The following is an 18480-nucleotide window of genomic DNA, read 5'->3' on the forward strand; positions in this document are numbered from 1 at the left end:
TTCCCCTGCAGGGCATCAGTGGAACTACACGCCCATGTTTGCAGTTATAACAAACGTTCTAGATTACTTTTGGCGCCGCACAGACTGATTTACTAGTACTGTATATTAAGTGGTGAAGCAAAATGTATTCATTCATCTATGGTATTAAATAATTAATAATTGTTGAGTTACTGTAAATAATTAATGTAAAAATTATTTAAAACTATGTTACGTACAACTTTTAAATTTTATTCGCGCTATTCATTTTATCATTAATTTCACAATGTTTTACCTTAATCTGAGTGCTCATGGGGAAACGATTGTGGTAGCGACTTCTGCTTTCGGCCATAATTTTGCTACTTAAAGTGGATTTCATGTCACGGAACTGTTTATTTGAATGTCTTTTTCCCCACTTGTCTAAATTATTCGAAGCCCCTGTTGCATTTGAAAATGACTTGCACAACATGGCAACTTGTTGTGCCTTTTCTGTTTGTACGAACAACGAACGAGGGATGACAAATTCTATGAGAGAGAGAGAGGCACGCCCGCGCTAGTGGGATCGTTGCTACATGTCAGGGAGGTACCAGTCGTGTCCTTCACGGGAAGAGGAAATGGCGACCGGTATTCACTGGAACTTACTCGTCTTGCTGAAGGAGCGAAAGTTTGAGCTGAGAGACCAGCGGCATGCTACGCGCTGTAGCTTTTTGCTAGCTAGCCCGCTAGCCTACTACCATAATGTGAGTTACACCTTCCAAACAAATCTTCCTCCCACCAATTCACTATTTAAACATCATACACAACATATACACGGCTAAACTTGTGACTGAGATGAGTTATTTTTGCAGTTGATGTCGCGCATCGTCATCCTCATTGGATGACTGTATCTATCTAGCTATCTGTCTGTCTAAACTGTGAGTTATGGCATTCAATTGATCAATCAATCAATCAATCAATTGCCTACATGGTTTTTAATTACACAAGGATTTTTGCTATTTGTAGGCTGCCCGGCGTCCCTATCACCCGCAAGTAGGAGAGGCACATTGTATAGAATATATATTGTGGTGATATTAATTTTAATTTTATCTTCATGAGCATACTCTGTATTGGAGTAATCCAAAGTAATCAAGTTACATTACTTTAATATTATGGTACTTGGATTACCTTACTAACTACATTTTTTAGCAGGTAACTTGTAACTGTAACGGAATACATTTTAAAAGTAACATCTCCCAACCTTGCTACCTACCTACCTTCTTGACTTGTCTGCAGCCATCTGTCCATCTATCAGCCGGCCTCTCTGTATCAACAAACATTCCAAAACACAGCTAAGTGCATCCAGTGCAGCTGGGATGAATTAGCAGAAGCAATTTCAGTTTCTGGGAAGGTTCCAGAAGTTTAATCAACACTTCAGTTCATGAGTGGCAATTGATGAGACTGCAGCATAATCAAGAGGTTCCATCACAATACCCAACACGTGCGCACACACACTAAACAGTAATAATTAATTAGTGCGTGAGAGTGCATATTGTCACAAAGTGACTCACAGCCACAAAACGGATGAGTCACAGTGAGGCCCACCATCACGACTAACACCTGAAGGTTTTGAAACACATTTACGACACCACTTGGAGGGCACACAAAAGGGCAAAATCTTTTACAAATACTTTTCATGTGTCCTTAAATGTAAACATGATGTTTAAAGCCACGTTTGTCAAGCAGCAATGGGAAGTAACCAAATACAAGTAGCCTATGGTACTGTACTTATATAGAATTTTCAGGTACCTGAACCTTTGGGGCAAAAAGTAGGGCTACACTATGAACAAGTCGCCAGCCAGTCCTAAGGTACAAACAGACAAACAATTGAACGGTCATGTTTCATGTAGACAAACAATCTACACAGCACAAGTACCACTGATTGTCAATCTCAGGACCCTTTCAGACAAAATATGGACTAGTTGCCAGCCAATGTCAGCTCACATATAGATTAGATTAACTGGACAAGTCGCCAGGTAATGGCAGCGCCACACTGTCTTCATACTACAAGTCGATCATTTCCAAAGAGGTGCTGTGCTCCACTTTGTCATCAGGCTTCATTTTTGCGCTCCCGTTCGCTTCGTTTCCAAGCAAAGGTGTCGCTAGAGACGTCTCGCAGGTCTCAAGGTCCCTATTGCCGGGGTCCGGCGTTTGATCCTGGGGATTCTGCTCCTCGGCCTCATGGTGTGCCAGCAAAGGCTCCAGAGTCTGCGCCGGGCATCCGTTTTGCCCGATTCTCAAGACTTGCGTCATTTCCGAGACATCGTCGTCCTCGCGGAATCCCCGCCTGAGGCTCTCCCGGGGCACCAGTGCCCGGTTACTGCTCTCCTGTGCTGACTGGACCTGGACGACATGGTGGTCCTCCACCTTGCGGTTGGCGCGGCAGAGGGCTTTGCGGAAGCCCCTCTTGAAGTTGTCCGACATGAAGCCGTAGACAACGGGGTTGGCGCAGCTGTTGGCGTAGCCCAGCACCACTACGAAGTAGTACAGGCCCTGGTACTCGGGTGGCAGCGCCACCAGCAGATTGAGGATGTTAAGCGCGTAGAAGGGCAACCAGCACAAGACGAAGACGGCCACCACGATCACCACCATGCGTGTCACCTTGCGCTCCGACTTGCGACGCTTAGCCGAGGCTGCGTGGACCTTCTTGGCCGAACTGCGTACCTTCAAATAAGAATGATAGTACAGACAAACCCCCAATTAAAAAAAAAAGTTCTATGCAGCCCCAATAGTCTAAATATGTTATTCGGTTTAATATTTCGTTAAGCAGCAAAATCCAGTTTTTATCCATCTCAGGAGGCCGCCATTTTGCCTCTTGCTGCAGACTGAAGACTACATCAATGTTGCAAGGTAACAACCAATCACAGCACAGCTTCAGAATACAGGTGATCTCTGATTGGTTGTTGCCTTATGATGATATCGAGGATGGTTGGAAGTCGGATGGATCTGAGTTGGTTTTTCCCAGTTCTACCTGAAAGCGTTCGAGGCGAAAGTAAACAACCAAAATGGCGGCTCGTGATAAATAGTTTTTTATTTTGGTCCTCAAAACTCATTTTGACCTCCACAAAACTTGCCTTCGTGCACTTTTGCTTGATTGATTGTTTTTATCTTATTTCATAAGCATTCCATACGGTTCAGTAGTTCATCGTATAGTTTTATACTCGAGTAAATTGTGTTTTACCATTTACGGTATGTATCCATAGTGGTCGTCAGTGTAGAATGACGTCACAATGAAGTTGGTCGGTGAAGACTGGGTTCTTCCCCCCCCCTAATTTGCAAGTGGGATTTCCGAGTTCAAGGGGACGTTTCTGTACACATTTCCTGGTTTAAAGTCGGAAAAGTCAGACTTCCGACCATCCTCGAATGCAGCATTAGCCCTGGTTAACTCTGATGTCATCTTCAGTCGACAGCAAGTGGCAAAATGGCCGCCCCCTGAGATGGATAAAAATGGCTAACTCAAATTCTACAAATGTAATATTACCACAATGTCATGTTTAGACTAGTGAGGTCACATATAACATCTTATTGTCAAGAAATGTTTATGGTAGACTTCCATTTTAACCACAGCGATTAATAGATGAGATCCGCGGACACTTTTTTAATCGCCAGCAGCTCATTTTGTATTTAATGAGGTTAGCCGCTAACGTTGCCTGCTCACGGATAGATTCTGACCACGACTCATGCAAATAAAGCCCTCGAAGTATTGTAGACATAACCTTGAAGACGATGAGCAGGTAGCAGAGGCAAATGATGAGCAGCGGGCACAGGAAGCCCACCGTGGACGTGTAGATGATGAACGCCGCCCTCCACACCTTGGCGGGGGCCGGCCACAGGATGTTGCAGGTGCCGCCCGTCTTCTGGATGTTGGCGAACACCACCACGGGCAGGACCACCAGGAAGGACAGCGCCCACACGGTGCCGTTGACCGCTTTGGCAATGCGGGGGCGCCGCCAGCGGGCCGAGCGAACGGGGTGGCCCACCGCCAAGTAGCGGTCCACGCTCATGACGGTCAGGCAGAAGATGCTGGTGAACTGGTTGATGGAGTCCACCGTCATCACCAGGCGGCACATGAACGAGCCGAACGGCCACGCCTGCAGGGAGTTCTGCACGGCCAGGAAGGGAAGGCCCAACATGAAGAGCTCGTCGGCGATGGCCAGGTTAAGGATGTACATGTTGGTCACAGACGCCATCTTGGAGTGATGTAGCACGATGTGGATGACCAGCGTGTTTCCACCCAGGCCGATCACGCATACAATTACGTAGATGAGTGGGATCAAGACGCCCCCCACGCCGGGGTCTGACCCGTCATCAGGCGCCGTTGCGTTGGTGACGTTAAGTAGGAGGAAAGGAAGATCCTGGAACGAGGCGCTGGCGTTCTCCACCGCCGCCTCCATGTCTGGAAAACGGCAGGTTGGCTGTAATAAAAAACATCCCCAACTCAGATCATTAGAATTTGGACAGAATGCACAGAATTGTGTACAGCAAGGCGAATGGCAAAACATAATTTACATGATTATGCGTATCTATTTATTTATTATAACATTAATTTAGTTATTCAGAAAAAGCAACTTTACACCCTAAAAACAGATTGGTCAAATTTACCACAAAAAAAAGGTTACATTTGACCAATCTAGCTGGTAGTTATGTGTCTGACAGATCCTTTGGTTAAAACAACCACTCTAAAATGGTAGGTGTTTTCAACTAATAAATATTGGTGATTGGGCCAACTGATACAAATTGGTCATTCTGACTAAGATATTGGTTCATCTGTGCTAGAGGTTGACAAAAGTAGGCTACCACTGATTGTCACACCGGGCAAAACTCATTCTCCGCATTTGACCTCTTCCTTGAGGTAACGGTGAGCAACAACAGGGGCCACGCTCGGGAATCATTTGGTGATCAAACCCCCCAATTCCAACCCATAATGGTGAGTGTCAAGCAGGGAGACAAATGGGTCCCATTTTTATAGTCTTTGGAATGACCCGGCCAGGGATTGAACCCACAACCTCCCAGTCTCAGGGTACACTGTAACACATTTCTGTAAAATCTACAGTAAAAAAATTACAGCATTTTCTTTTTTCTTGCAGTATTTAACTGTATACTGCAACGCATTATGGGTAAAAACAATGTACAGTAATTTGCTATATTATTAGCGGTAAAATACTGTAAATTCTATAGCAACTATGTTTTGGCATATGTGGATTACAGGTAAGTACTGTAAAGATTGTTGGATTTTGGCGTGTATTTCTATAAAACATAGGTGTCAAACTCCTTTCCTGCAGTCCTGCAGGTTTTGGAGGTTTCCCTCTTCCAATACAAGCTGATTCCAATCAGCAGGATCGTTATCATTCTAATGCAGAGCTTGCTGATGAGCTGATCATATATCAGCTGTGTTGGAGAACGGAAACATCCAAAACCTGCAGGACGCCGGCCCTTGAGGACCGAGTTTGCCCACCACTGATCTAGATACACATTTCCTTTTTTAAACACTATATTATTTATAATATATTGTAATCACTTATAATAATTTAGAATACAATAAATTGATACAATAAATATATTTTCAAGTGATTCATCTCGACTTAGTTTCTATTGTAACCAATTGTATTGGTTGTTTGGGAAACCAAATAAATTGGTATGCCCGCAACAACCCATAATGGTCAATGTCTGACCAATCTATTGGTTAATCAAGCCAATATGAGCTTAACCTACTAGATGGGTAGTTTTTTATTTTATTTAAACCAATCCATTTTTAGTGTACATAACCTGTCGTGGTTTCGACTGACTGTGTTAACCAGAAGAACCAATTTATCGGAATCAGCCATTTTTGTTGTTTACATTTGCCTGGAACGCTTTAAAGTCGGAACTGAGAGAATCCAAGTGGGATATGTCTGACTTCCCACCTTCCTCAAATGCAGCATGAGGTAACTTAGTCCATGTAATCGCGGCTTGGATGTTTTCTGAAGCTGGGCCGTGATTGGTTGTACCCTGAGCCCTGACCAACTGTGATGTCATTTTCAGTCAACAGAAAGTGGCAAAATAGGTGGATTTTGCTGCTTAACTCATACTCATATTCCACAAATGCATTATTAATCAGAATGCTGTGTTTAGACTAGTGGGGGCTGCATATAACATGGTAAAGAAATTGTTTGGGTCAACTAACCCCCTTTAATAAAAATGAATGAAATAATCAAAATTAAATTTAAAAAAATTGTAGATAAAATTAGCGTTTTTCAAAAAACTAACTGAAATGTTTTTAAGCTAATTAAAAGCAACAACTTAAAAATGTCATTAGTTTTCATCTTTTGTCAATTATTTTCAAGCATTACCTTTTATTACTGCAAGGCTGTATGGAAGAAGGAAGGCTGAACAGTCAGTCATCGTATTATTCCACAATATCTATTGTGACCGACCAAATGTCATGAACAGGGTTTTTGTTGATTTTTGGTTTTGGTCAGTTTAAGTTTTGTTTGTTTCCTTGTGTCCTTTGTCTCTCGTTAGGTTATGTGTCATCCAATCAGCTCGCTCAGCCACAGGTGTCTTATCAGTGTGGTGATCTCTCGTGTTTCTTTGTTACTTTTGATTTTTATTAGGACTTTTTATTTTGAGTTAGGCTCTCACCCCAGTACCCTTGCTATATGTTTTGTTTTTGGTAATAAATTGTTTTGTTCAGTCTTCCCTACACTCCTGCCTGATTTTCCTTGCACGTGGGTCCTCATTCGCCACCAAATCATCACACCAAATACTCAATATATAATAAAACAAAAACAAACAAACACTACACTAAAATGAAAGTTATCTTTTTGTATAATATAGGAAACATGCTCAAAAACCATGTGTATTTCAAAAACAAAAGTCAAAAGGATAATAATTTTTTTATATATATATATATATATATATATATATATATATACATACATACATACATACATACATAAAATCGGTTCACACGTCACACTCTTTTTAAATCGTGCATATCTAATTTTATATTGCATAACTTTCACTATATCACCGGATTTTGTGGTGATCATTTTTCGACATGTATTGTTACTGCATACTCACATAGCAATAAGCCAGGCAGAAAAAAAGATAGATTAAAAATGTTGAATACATTTGATCATTATTGTCATTCTGTGTGTGTGCATGTGTAACAAAAAACGCTATGTTGTTTTTTAATATCTTCAAGTGTCTACATTGGTTTAGCGTTTTCGCTCATCAGGATTGGTGGCCGTGGAAACGGGCCAGCGGGGCCTCGGCTATCAAAGTCATCAATCATTAATAAATGTCGGCGCCTTCTCGCCAAAGGCAAAACACAAAGAAAATAAAGCAAAGACGAAAACACAAAGTGAAGTAGTCCGCTGATTACTTTCAAGTCATTAAAAACTTCCAAAGAATGAACAAATAATATTTATATCCTCATGAATTAGCGGACTTTCTGAAAACAAGGACACCACCAATGACATTTTTGGTTAATTCATCTAACGAAACATACTTCATGTGTTTTTTGGTCACCTGTCAAAGGAAGGACTACAAATGCATACAAACATTTACAAAGTATATTTGTCAAAGTGCTGTTGTTCATTAAAGGCTCTTTCGCTTTCTCTCTGTGACGTGTATGCACTCACAGCCGATAACAAGGCACTCTAATTCAGCCATATCAGAGGACTATCTGAAGAGAAGACACATTATGAGGATGTTGACATAGCTAGCTAGCTAACTGCATGTCACAAATACTACTATTACAACTACTGATGCCAACAAAGGTGCTGAAATTATATTAAAAAGTGGGGAGCCACTCATGCCAGGTGTCACTGGGTGCAGTTTTAGACACACCCTAAATATCAGGATAACTGTAATTTACCAAGATATTACCAAGCTTTCTCCGACAACAAAAAAACTCTCAAAAATATATAAGTTACTTTCATATACTGATAAAACGTCTTTACCCATCTCGAAATGGGACTTGTCTATAGCTCCGGAATCTGACTTTTGGATTCAAGTTTGTGAAAAAGTTTTTAAAATGACAAAACACACAAATTTACAACTTATCCAATATAAAATTATTCATAGAACATACATTACTCAATATATGATGAAGAAAATGGGACTCTCAGACGCCGACATTTGTCTCCAGTGTTTACAAAACACTACAGACTCTTATTTTCATGCTTTATGGTTATGTACTCCGGTTATGTGTTTCTGGACTAAAGTCTTAGAAAAACTTTCCGCTGTCTTGGACTGTAGGATACCGTTCTCTCCAAACTTGTGTTTGCTAGGTGACTTAACAACAACTGACTTACCACATAAACAATTTCAATCTACACTTGTAGCCCTTACTATCGCAAAAAAAACCCAATTCTTGTTAACTGGAAAAATAAACAAACTCTGAATATCGACCAATGGTCTAACCTCCTCATAAATCACATTTTAATTGAAAAAATATCTGCCTCAAATAAAAACCAAATATCAAAATTTAAAGAAACATGGTCTACGTATATAGAATTTTTTAACATAAACCTGGTTACTTAATTCTGCCTGTTAGCGAGAGCCACCGCAGCGTGATAACTGACATTGATGTTTCTGTATTTGGCAATTTGTAACTAATGGTTGTGTTTTTATAGTCAGGAACCCGGCTGCTGCCAGCGGGATCGAGCGGATTCGCCTCAAATGGGCACTAAGGGTTAATATTCGGATTCACTGCATGCCAGTGGGTTAATTCTATAGGTGCGGTCCCCCCCTGGCTGGACGTGGGCGGGTCTGCCCCTCTGTTGGCTGCTGGGTGGCCGTTCCCTGGGTCTCTTGGGGGGTTCTGCGTTGCGGGGCTCTCCCTGGTGTCCGGGGCGGCGCCGCTCCGGCGCGGTCCGTCGCTCTGGGCCCGGCGGGGTGCCCCGTGGTTCCCTCTCCCCTCCCCCTTCCTCCCCCTTGCTGCCTCTCCCCGCCCGTCCTCCGCCTCCCTGTCCCTTCTCCCTCGTCACCCTTCCTCCTCCTCTCCCCCTCTCTCTGCGGCCCTGCCCTTGCCCCTTGCCCTTCTTATCATCTCCTTCCCCCCTCCCCTGTCCGCCTTCCTTCCCCTCCCCTGGGCCGGGGGCTCCATCCGTGGCCCGGGTCTCGGCGCTCCGGGGGCCGGGAGGGTGGTTGGGTTTGTTGCTGTGCCCCAGTATCCGGGGGGCGAGCCCTATCGCCCCGCCGAGCTGGTCCCATATGCCCGCCGGGGTCCTGGTGGGGTGGGTGGGGGTTTGGTGGGCGGGTGGCCTCCTGCCCCCGCCCGATTGGGGGGGGCCCCGCTGGTCGCTCCTCTTAACTCACTGCACTAGTTTTGCACAATACACTTTTATAGACATATAGTGTACATACCACACTTTTGGGTGGTGGGGTAGGGTGGAAACACCGTCTTCGCCCTACAACTCCCCTCCAATTTTAATGCACCACACAACTGTGTGTGTGTGTGTGTGGGGGGGGGGGGGGGTCGGGGATGGGTGCCATCGGTTGGGGCAGACAGCAGTATAGAGCAGTGCTGCGGTCCCCTGCCCGTGTCCCCGCCGCGCCGCCTCCCCTATTTATTTTTTTAATGCACCACATACACTCACTGACATGCCTGGGAGGCGGGTGGATCGGAGCGTGGGGATATCATTTCCCTCCCTCCGGTTCACCTGCTCCCAATTTTAATGCACCACACACACACACTTGTATATACACTGGGTGGGGTCACATTCAAGGTTTAGGGGTAGAGTTCGCCAGTCGGCTTTCACTAAGAACGCTGGAGTGACGACCGGGGCCTTTCCCCGCTGGGCCTGGGGTTCGGGGGTGCCAGCCGTCCTCCGGTGCCCCCATCTCCCTTTCTGCCCCCGGTGTTCCGTCCCTCCACGCGGTGGGGGGTGGGGTGGGCGCGGGTGCCCTCTCCGCTCCGCTGTCTCTTCGGCACCGATGCCTGGGTGCGGGGGGGTCCCCGGGGGCTGGGGGGCTGCCGGTTGGTGGGGGTGGGGCGGCTTTGTTGGGGGGGAGGGGGTGCGTCTGGGGGCTTGGGGGCGGCTGGCGGGCTGGGGGGAGCGGGGGCTGTGGACCGGTGGGGTGCCTGGCGGGCCTGCAGTGCCCCGTCCTGCTGCGTTGGGTTGGGGGGCGCGGGCCGTGTTGGGGTGGGGGGCCGCGCCTGCTTCTGGGTTTGCTCTCCGGCCGGTGGCCCTGGCGGGGCCCGGGGGTCGTCCTTTGGCGCTGCCACGGCCTCGGGGGCCCTGAGGTGTTGCGCTTGCTCTGTCCTGGCATGGGTCGACGGCTCCCCTCTTTGGTGGAGATTTTCATGCATGCCAGATCCACCACACCAGCATCTATCGAAACTCAGACACAATCTGCTTCTTCCTCAGGTCATTGAATCGGTGGAGGCTGGTGTCTGTGGATCTCACTCTGCTTCATCTGTCCTTCCTTCCTTTCCTCAGTCTCTCCTTTGGTCTCTTGAGGTCTCCCTGATTTGTTGGAATTTAGATGTTTCTGGGAATGGTGGAGGGACTCTGGTTGGTGGCCCGGTGGGTGGTGTCTGGTCGGTGCTGGATTTCACTTTCCTTTCTTTGGTCCTTCCTCGGGTCTCCTGACGGCGGTGTTCGGTTTAGGTGAACGGTATGGGATTTTTTAATAGGTTTTTAGTGAACTAACAAATACACACACACTCACATATAAAAAAAAAAGAAGAAAAAAAGGGTAATTGTGGGAGAAAAAACTGTTTATCGCTACATCTCCACAATTAATTAGCATACAGTAACCTGCAGACTTTTTCTGATTTTATTTACAGGGTATGACATCAGTGACATCAGGTCATGTGACTTCAGACAAATACTTTCAGAAGTGTTTTAAGTCAGTGTCAACCCTTTTTAATTGATTTGATTACAAAATTTTTTTTTATACATACCCTATATTGCGGAATGTCCAACAATTGAGAAGGGGGCACCGGACTGTGATAAATTGGGGTTCACTGGTGGTGAATTTTTTTTCAAGGTGAGGCGTAAATAGGTCTTTATTGGATTTGGATGAATGCTAACATGTGCTAAATGCCAATTGCGCAAACCTTGCGAGACAAAATGTCAGCAGGTTGTTCGGCGTCCATCCTAAAGTTCACCGCGACTTGAAAGCTTGGGGGGTACCTGCGCGCGCGCACACACACGCACACGCAAACACGTGCACACGCAAACACGTGCGTACCACTCACACAATACAACCTGCATCAAATTTCTGACTGATGACGATGATGTTCGCATGTTGTAAAAGTTTATCCTCGTCATCACTGATAATGTAATCATCAATATATAGATATTGATCATATTGTGAGACTTTATGTGTGTATATATATATACATATACACACCCACACAGTATGTACAAGATTTTGTATTGTATATTGATCTACTAATCTATTTAGTCCATTCTAATGTATATATTACATAATTCATACAAACATATTGACACCCCCATTGTTCATGATTTTTTCCATACACCTCTAATTTTCCACTTAATTTTTAAACGACTTCATGAGCAATTTTGCACCTATTTATTATATACATCTATGCATATTCAACAGTTTCATACACTGTACATATTGATATATTATAAATCATGACTGTTAATAACATACGTCACACTTTGCATGAACTTGGTGGCCTAAGCAGAAAAATTTCATCTTACCTTTACACTTTTCTTCGTCTTGTGTTCACGACGGCAGCTCCAAACGTGAACAGTCTCCGGATTCGGTCAGCTTAAGTCCTCATTGCATTGTGAATGGAACCATCAGCATCACTGTCGTCATCAGCAGCAGCAGAAACGGAGCACTTCTCTACTTGTAACTAGGAGACAGCTAGTCAAGTGGGAGGTGTTAGGATCCCATTCTATGTGCGTGTGCGTGCACGCGTGTCACAAGAGAGTTGCAGTTGAGTGGACCTTCTGGCCAGAAGAAATGTGATAGTATTAGACTTTTAAACGTATCATCAGCATCAAGTTGGATAAATAATCAAGTACAATGTATTTTTTATTTTATTTTAACTCACGACATAAAATTAACAGCCGTCAAAGTTTTCCATTTTTATTCACAGCGCTTGCACACATTTTTCCACACACAACACTCCATAATGACGCGAAAAAAAATATTATTTGCACAGGGGTGTGTAGACTTTTTTAATTTTTTTATAAATAAGCACGTATATATTGTAGGAGTGATATTTTTTTGTTTCCATTTTTTTTTTTGGTTATGTAGTGTATTTAGGGAGACATGCATGATGAGTACAATAATTGATTGATACACTCACGCGGGTGGGATTAGGGGTGGGCGAATACCGATACTTGCCGTATTTTAAGGTATCGGTACTAACGACGGTGGCCAATACCAGAATCGGTCGCCCTTTTGTGGCCATTTTTTTTTTAAAGGAAAAATGCTTTATTGGGATGTATAGGTCTTTCTTTAACTCTTTGACTGCCATAAACGTTATAAAACGTTTAGCATAAACCTAGGGAAGGGCGCCGAGGACGTTAAAAGACGTCCCCTATGTTTTTTTGTTTTTTTTTCAAAAACGGGTGCAGGAAAGCCTTGGGCAGCTGTGCTGAAAGTATCAGGCAGATATGATTAGTCAAAGACTCGTTTTGGCCCCTAGAGGGCAGCGATGACTCTCTTTGCACAAGGTTGGATGGGCCGCCCACCGTGGGCGTCAGTAGAAGACGTGAGGCGGAGCTAGAGTGTTGAGGAGACATGGCTGAATAAGCCCACAATGGCTGCCCAAGCAACCGGTTGCAAGCAGCTCACGCTTGAGCATTTTTTTCAAAGACGGAAAGCATCAATCAATACTAAAAAGCGCATTGATGTCAACGATGATGATGACTCCGAGCTCTACGCCAAAGTTGGAAGCTTTGGCGCGACTGTTACTATCACGTAGTAAGCCTCACCGGCTAAGCGCGGCTAGCGCGGCTAGCGCTGCTAAGGCCGGAAAACGCGCACAATAGCCGGCCGGGTACTTCTGCACAAGCGGACATTCGATCGGGCGATGGAGAGTTGGCATCGACCAATGCAGATTGATGATGATGATGATGATGACTCCGAGTTTGACGCCAAAGTTGGAAGCCTGGACGTGTTTACGATCACGTAGTAAGTCTCACCGGCTAAGCGCGGCTAGCGCTGCTAAGGCCGGAAAACGCGCACAATAGCCGGCCGGGTACTTCTGCACAAGCGGACATTCGATCGGACGATGGAGAGTAGTCGAAAAGCATCGACCAATGCACATTGATGATGATGATGATGGTCACTCCCGAGGTTGACGCCGGAGTTGGAAGCATTGACGCGGCCGTTATTCTCTCGTCATAAAGCCTCACCGGCTAGCGCTGCTAACGCCGGAAAACGCGGAGCTGCACAAGCGGACATTCGATCGGACAATGAAGAGTACCCCGAGTCCAATGCATATTCATCGGAGGAGCGGGTACAGTCTGATCACGGAGAAGACACTGTTTCTGGACTACGATGCCACCATGAATGGAGTGGATAAAATGGATCAGAACATCTCCTACCACCCGGTATAGCAACTGAAGGACACGGGGAAGCGAGACGTAACGAAACCGTAGCATGATCCTGATATTAGACTTGATGACACACTGCAGTATATACTTGCTATTCCCCGGAAAAAAACGGCCTGCAAGAAAGTGGCGCACGCGAAGAGGCAATCTGTTGTGCAAATGCTGTTGCGTCTCTTTGCACGCAGGAGAGTGTTACAAAAAGAAAAACTGTCGTTGAAACATCCACATATTTGTAAATAGCACCACAGTTGCACACATTTGTAAATAGTTTGCCAAATTGTTGTCAAATTGTTACACTGTTGAATGTAAATAAACGTATTTTGCTATCAAAAAACACTTTTTCATTCTTGGTGGTAGTGTTTTATAGAAGTAAAGCACTATTTAGGTGTTTGTGGCATCATTCATGGACAAAAAGAAGTGTAAAATTCACTAGAATGCATGAAATAATATCGTTTCACTAAAAGCTTGATTTCTCCATATTTTGGTCCAAAACAGGCGAAATTGGGTCAAACTAACCATTTTCTATTGTTGATTACTAAAGAACGGAATAAGGTAGAAACAAACTTTTTTTTTCTGATGAAAGATGAAAGTCCAATCTTTCATTTGGTAGTACGTGTGTTTCCATAGTCCAAACAGAACATTTTCTGTGGACCTTGAAAGATCAGTCAAAATGCTTAAATCGGCTGGCACTGGCGGCATCCCTTTTCTGAAAACGTCTGGCAGTCAAAGAGTTAAAATTATCTGTCATTTTTGTGGGGAATTTTATGTATTAGTGGTATCGGTATTTGGTATCGGTGACTACTCAAGAGTTGAGTATCGGAGTATTGGTCTGAAAAAAAAGTGTTATCAAACATCCCTAGTTGTGATGATGTCATCATGCACGTGGAGGCCAAAGAGACAAAAGATGATTTTCAGTCTTTGCCAGGAGTCCAACATGATGGACACTGTTCTTGAGATTGTTACTTTTGCCATACTTCAGTTGGACTATATTGAATGTAAACATCAGAAATCGACGATGACCAATCAGAAGTCATTTTTCGACTACAAACCGGACAATAAATGGTGACCTTCACGTGATTCAGCAGCTGTTGATCATCCTACCCCTTAAATTTGCATGATTTTTTACATTTCCTACTTCCACACTCAACATGAGCTCTTATGAAACAAAACAATCTATGTAATTGAGTATTTTCCAAATAAACTTTACATTTGAAATGGCAAGGAGAAATTTTCGTATGGAAATTGCAAAACCTTTTATTAAGCAAAGTTGGAAAAGAGTCCGGTACATTTCTGAGGTCCATATTTTGTGTTTGAGACTCTGTTCAAGAGCAGTTTTGCATCAGAAGTAAGAAGCTTTGTTATGTGAGATGAAGACGACAAAGCGCTCTGAAAAAGCAAAGAGTCAGTGATATAAGGAATGCAAATGAAGAGTAACTCGAAATTCTGTTGTAATGTGAAGTACTTTGAGAAGTGTTAGCGCAAGATGGTGGTGAGGCGCTGACACCTGTACAACGTTCAAAACGTATTCAACGAAATGTGAAAGACCCTGCAAAATGAATGTAAAGATTCTACACGTTTGAAGATATTGGCTGAAAACGTGTCACAGTCAGCTTTTGTGGCTAGTGGCTGTTTTTGCAAAAACTAAAATCTTATTTGCACACGCAACAACATGGCTAATACATTGGCTGGAAATTGGACACAGGTGGCTAACATGATTGCAAATTTTTTTGGAGGATTTACAAAGCACGCAAAGCGAGCTATTGCCGCGGCGGTCAAGTGATTTGCCTCTCGGGGCTCGTCAAGCACCTTTTGTTTCGAATTGCTGACATGATGAAAGCCACGCTCGATAGCGCCAAGCATTAGCAGACACGTAGCCGATCCATAGCTCGTTAGCAAAGTGCTTCGTTACTAGCTCTTAGTGTTTCTGAAAGAGGTCGTTGCTAATAGCAACAAAGACAAGCAATCAAAGCATCTGTTTGCTTTTATGGTGGGGATCATCTCAATTTGAACCTTTTCATTTAATTTATGTGGGGTGTTCCTGATTTTGGTTGATAACCTCAAAAGAAAGAACAAACAACAATCAGTAAACAAGTCACGTTACACCAAAACACAACCAAACATTTGACTCATTAATTTAAACAAATGAAACAGTGTTGTAATTATTGTTTTTAGTCAGTCTTAATTTAAATATTTTCTATGCGCAGAATGAAAATAAAAAAAGTACTGATTTCAAAGAAACTACGGTTGTTATTCGTGCTGTTTTTCGCTTCTCCACAGACAAAAATCAGGACTACTGTCCTTGAATGTTCGGCTGTATTACAACAAGCCGGCACTGGTGGATTGCGATGAAATCACCTTGAGGAGCGAGCTGACAGATTTGAAGAAGACAAGATAAAGTAGGAAACAACGCGAGGTCTTCAGTCTTCTCGGGAGCAGAACATGCGGCAGACTCCATTCTCAAGATGGCTACTTTACAACTTTTGCAATACCTTAGTTACATTTAATGTAATAGTTGTATTTAAGAAATCAAGTATAGTGAATCAGAAATCTGACTATAGGCGCTAGAGACATTTTTAGATTACATGGACGTGTGTGCTTTAGACCCCCCCCCCCTTTTTTTTTGCGGACATAGGAAAAAAGAAAAAGTTGTTTTCAATAGTACGAAGGAGGGGGACATTTTGATTGAAATCAAAAATGTATTTCTTGTGAAAAATAATTGGAGTTTTTTCTTAAGGCCTTGCTGCCCTGTCGTATGTGCGGTACATTAAAAAATAAATCTTTAGACGTCAGCTGTCCTTCCATAGCGTATTTTGTGCTTAACATGTTGAACCCACAATGTGCCGTTTGTTACTCGTGTGCAAGTGAGGGCGTCTTGTCTGGCAAGGTCAACTGATAATGGTGGCTTGGTAACCATGGCAACAGAACCACACAATGAATGACGAGACCTTGGGAGGTTTCAATTGTATAGAGAAAATAACATTCGTGTACTTCTTTTGCAAAAAGATGAAGTCATCATCAACACATAATTTTAAATGTTAATTTCTACATACTCAGCCATCAATGTGTCTCAAGACATCTTAAGTTATGTCTTAAGACATATTTTTGAGACGTCTTGAGATGTCTTCTAAAGTCAAGACATGTCTATAAGATGTGTCTATAGGCATGTATTGAAATGTCTTAATGAATCAAGATGGTCTCTAATAGCAACAAAATAAATATTTTAGACAAAAAATACATTAGAAAATAATATACAATATTATCAACTGCAAAAATATAAAATTTTACACAAAATAGCTTAAGATACACAGTACAAAATAATACACATATATTGCATATACGAAACAACAATCACGTGCTGTCAACATCAGTTCAGACGATTGGTTTGTTTTTTCTAAATATTGCTCACACTCTCCACACTTCACTGTAAGATAAAAACAATCACTTACAACAGTTGCGTGTATTGGCTTTTATCAAAAATATATGAACAAATACTTACTCTTATACTCATTCTTTAACCTTCACTCTAACTTCAACCTATAAAATATTTGTGTGCAGCAAAACACAAGAAAAAATGAATTAATCACTTTGTCAACAACAATTCAGAATACTGGCTTTTGTCATAACTGCATATTCATACTTCACTGTGACTTTAAAATAACATGTATAACACAACACCCAAAAAATAATCACATCAGTTCAGCCAACTGGCACAAGTTGGAGTCATCCAAGTTGACCAGATGTATGCAATGTAAGCAGCACTGCTATTTTGTGAGCACCAAAAAGTTGGACAATTGCCCTGAGTGCTCAACAGTACTACACAACATCTGACTGAACCTGCTCCCTCACACACGCGCACAAGCACAACGTGAGATAAAACAACACCCGAAACATACACTTGTTTGAGGATAACTCAAAGTAACACGACAGAAATGCTCCACTTTATATTGCAATGGCTATCGTTGTTAGCTAGCTATTAGCCACAGGCGGTGGGTGGGAGACAAACTGTTCGATTCCCTCGCTGCTGCTTCGGTACGTAACCCCCAAAATTGAAATTTGTTCGTTTGTAGCCCACGGTAAAGCGATACAAATACTCACTTTTACACTGAACCAGCATGCTGTACCTAGTTAGCGAACAGCCACGGTGGTGCTTTGACAAACTTTTTTCAACACACGACACTGCCGCAACAATGATGGCAGCTGTACATTGCAGTTTGTTATCCCGCAGTATTTGAAACAGATACACAGCACGAATAAATAGTTATTTTACTCACCTTTCCATTCGCCGTATAGTTGCCGTCTGGATTGTCGAACAGCATGAAAAATAAAATAAAACCGCTGCCTCCTTGACGCGTCTGATGATCATCAGATGTCACCCGACGTCCACCTGTGGAAGCGCTCCCCTCGCGCGCGCGCGCGTGCGTGTCGAAATTGAATTTAAAATGTAATTTAATTGAATAGTTTGACGTTTTAAATGTGCTTGATTGTGTTTTCTTTTGTTCTCAAATCTCTATGGTATTACATAGATTAATTTATTCAAATCTATATTTTAAGTTGAATGACATTTTATTGAATACATTATGTCATATTGTTGTAATCATTATTAATGTATTGTTATTGTATATTTAAAATGGATAATTCTTTGTGGGATATTAATTTAGTTCAATCATTTATTCATTAAGCACTTTAAAAAAAATAACTTTAGCTTGACGAGTCATCCATACCATGTCTCGAGACACCTTAAGATGTGCATGTCTTAAGTCAAATGAAATATGTCTTAAGCTGTTTTAAGACATTCCATGTCTTCAAGACACAAACATCTCTTTGGGGGCAATCCCATGTGCTGCTCTGTCAAGGAATGATGTCTTCAAATGTTTGTCTTACGACGTCTTGATGTTCCAAAATGCCTTGAGATGTCTTGATTTTGCTTATTAAG

At 42.9% G+C, this 18480-nt stretch overlaps 1 protein-coding gene across 10 annotated transcripts; it reads right to left on the bottom strand.

Annotated features, from left to right (window-relative positions):
- Window positions 1-1346: 1346 nt before the first annotated feature.
- On the bottom strand, window positions 1347-17943 carry LOC147181582 (somatostatin receptor type 5-like). Of its 10 annotated transcripts, none has more exons than XM_086090315.1 (5): window positions 17643-17942; window positions 17044-17081; window positions 11679-11847; window positions 3729-4427; window positions 1347-2676 (listed from the first exon to the last, which is right to left on the bottom strand). In XM_086090315.1, the coding sequence occupies exons 4-5, from the start codon at window positions 4404-4406 to the stop codon at window positions 2017-2019; spliced, it is 1338 nt and encodes a 445-aa protein (XP_085946441.1). In that variant the 5' UTR covers window positions 4407-4427; window positions 11679-11847; window positions 17044-17081; window positions 17643-17942; the 3' UTR covers window positions 1347-2016. The 10 variants fall into 10 exon arrangements, with proteins under 10 accessions (XP_085946441.1, XP_085946438.1, XP_085946440.1 ...); XM_086090312.1 differs by having other exon boundaries at window positions 11679-11933; XM_086090314.1 differs by having other exon boundaries at window positions 17819-17938.
- Window positions 17944-18480: the final 537 nt, after the last annotated feature.

This window comes from Leptonotus elevatus, chromosome 1 (assembly GCF_054856555.1).
Source record: "Leptonotus elevatus isolate MCC_2025b chromosome 1, RoL_Lele_1.0, whole genome shotgun sequence".
NCBI lineage: Eukaryota > Metazoa > Chordata > Actinopteri > Syngnathiformes > Syngnathidae > Leptonotus > Leptonotus elevatus.

Bases quoted from the DNA above. Each gene is read 5' to 3' on its own strand.
- LOC147181582 (XM_086090311.1), bottom strand. From the start codon at position 17,863: ATGCTGTTCGACAATCCAGACGGCAACTATACGGCGAATGGAAAG. The intron at 4,428-17,818 runs GTGAGTAAAATA...TTTTTATTACAG, and splicing joins ACTATACGGCGAATGGAAAG to CCAACCTGCCGTTTTCCAGA. The intron at 2,677-3,728 runs GTTATGTCTACA...TCTTATTTGAAG, and splicing joins ACCTGCTCATCGTCTTCAAG to GTACGCAGTTCGGCCAAGAA.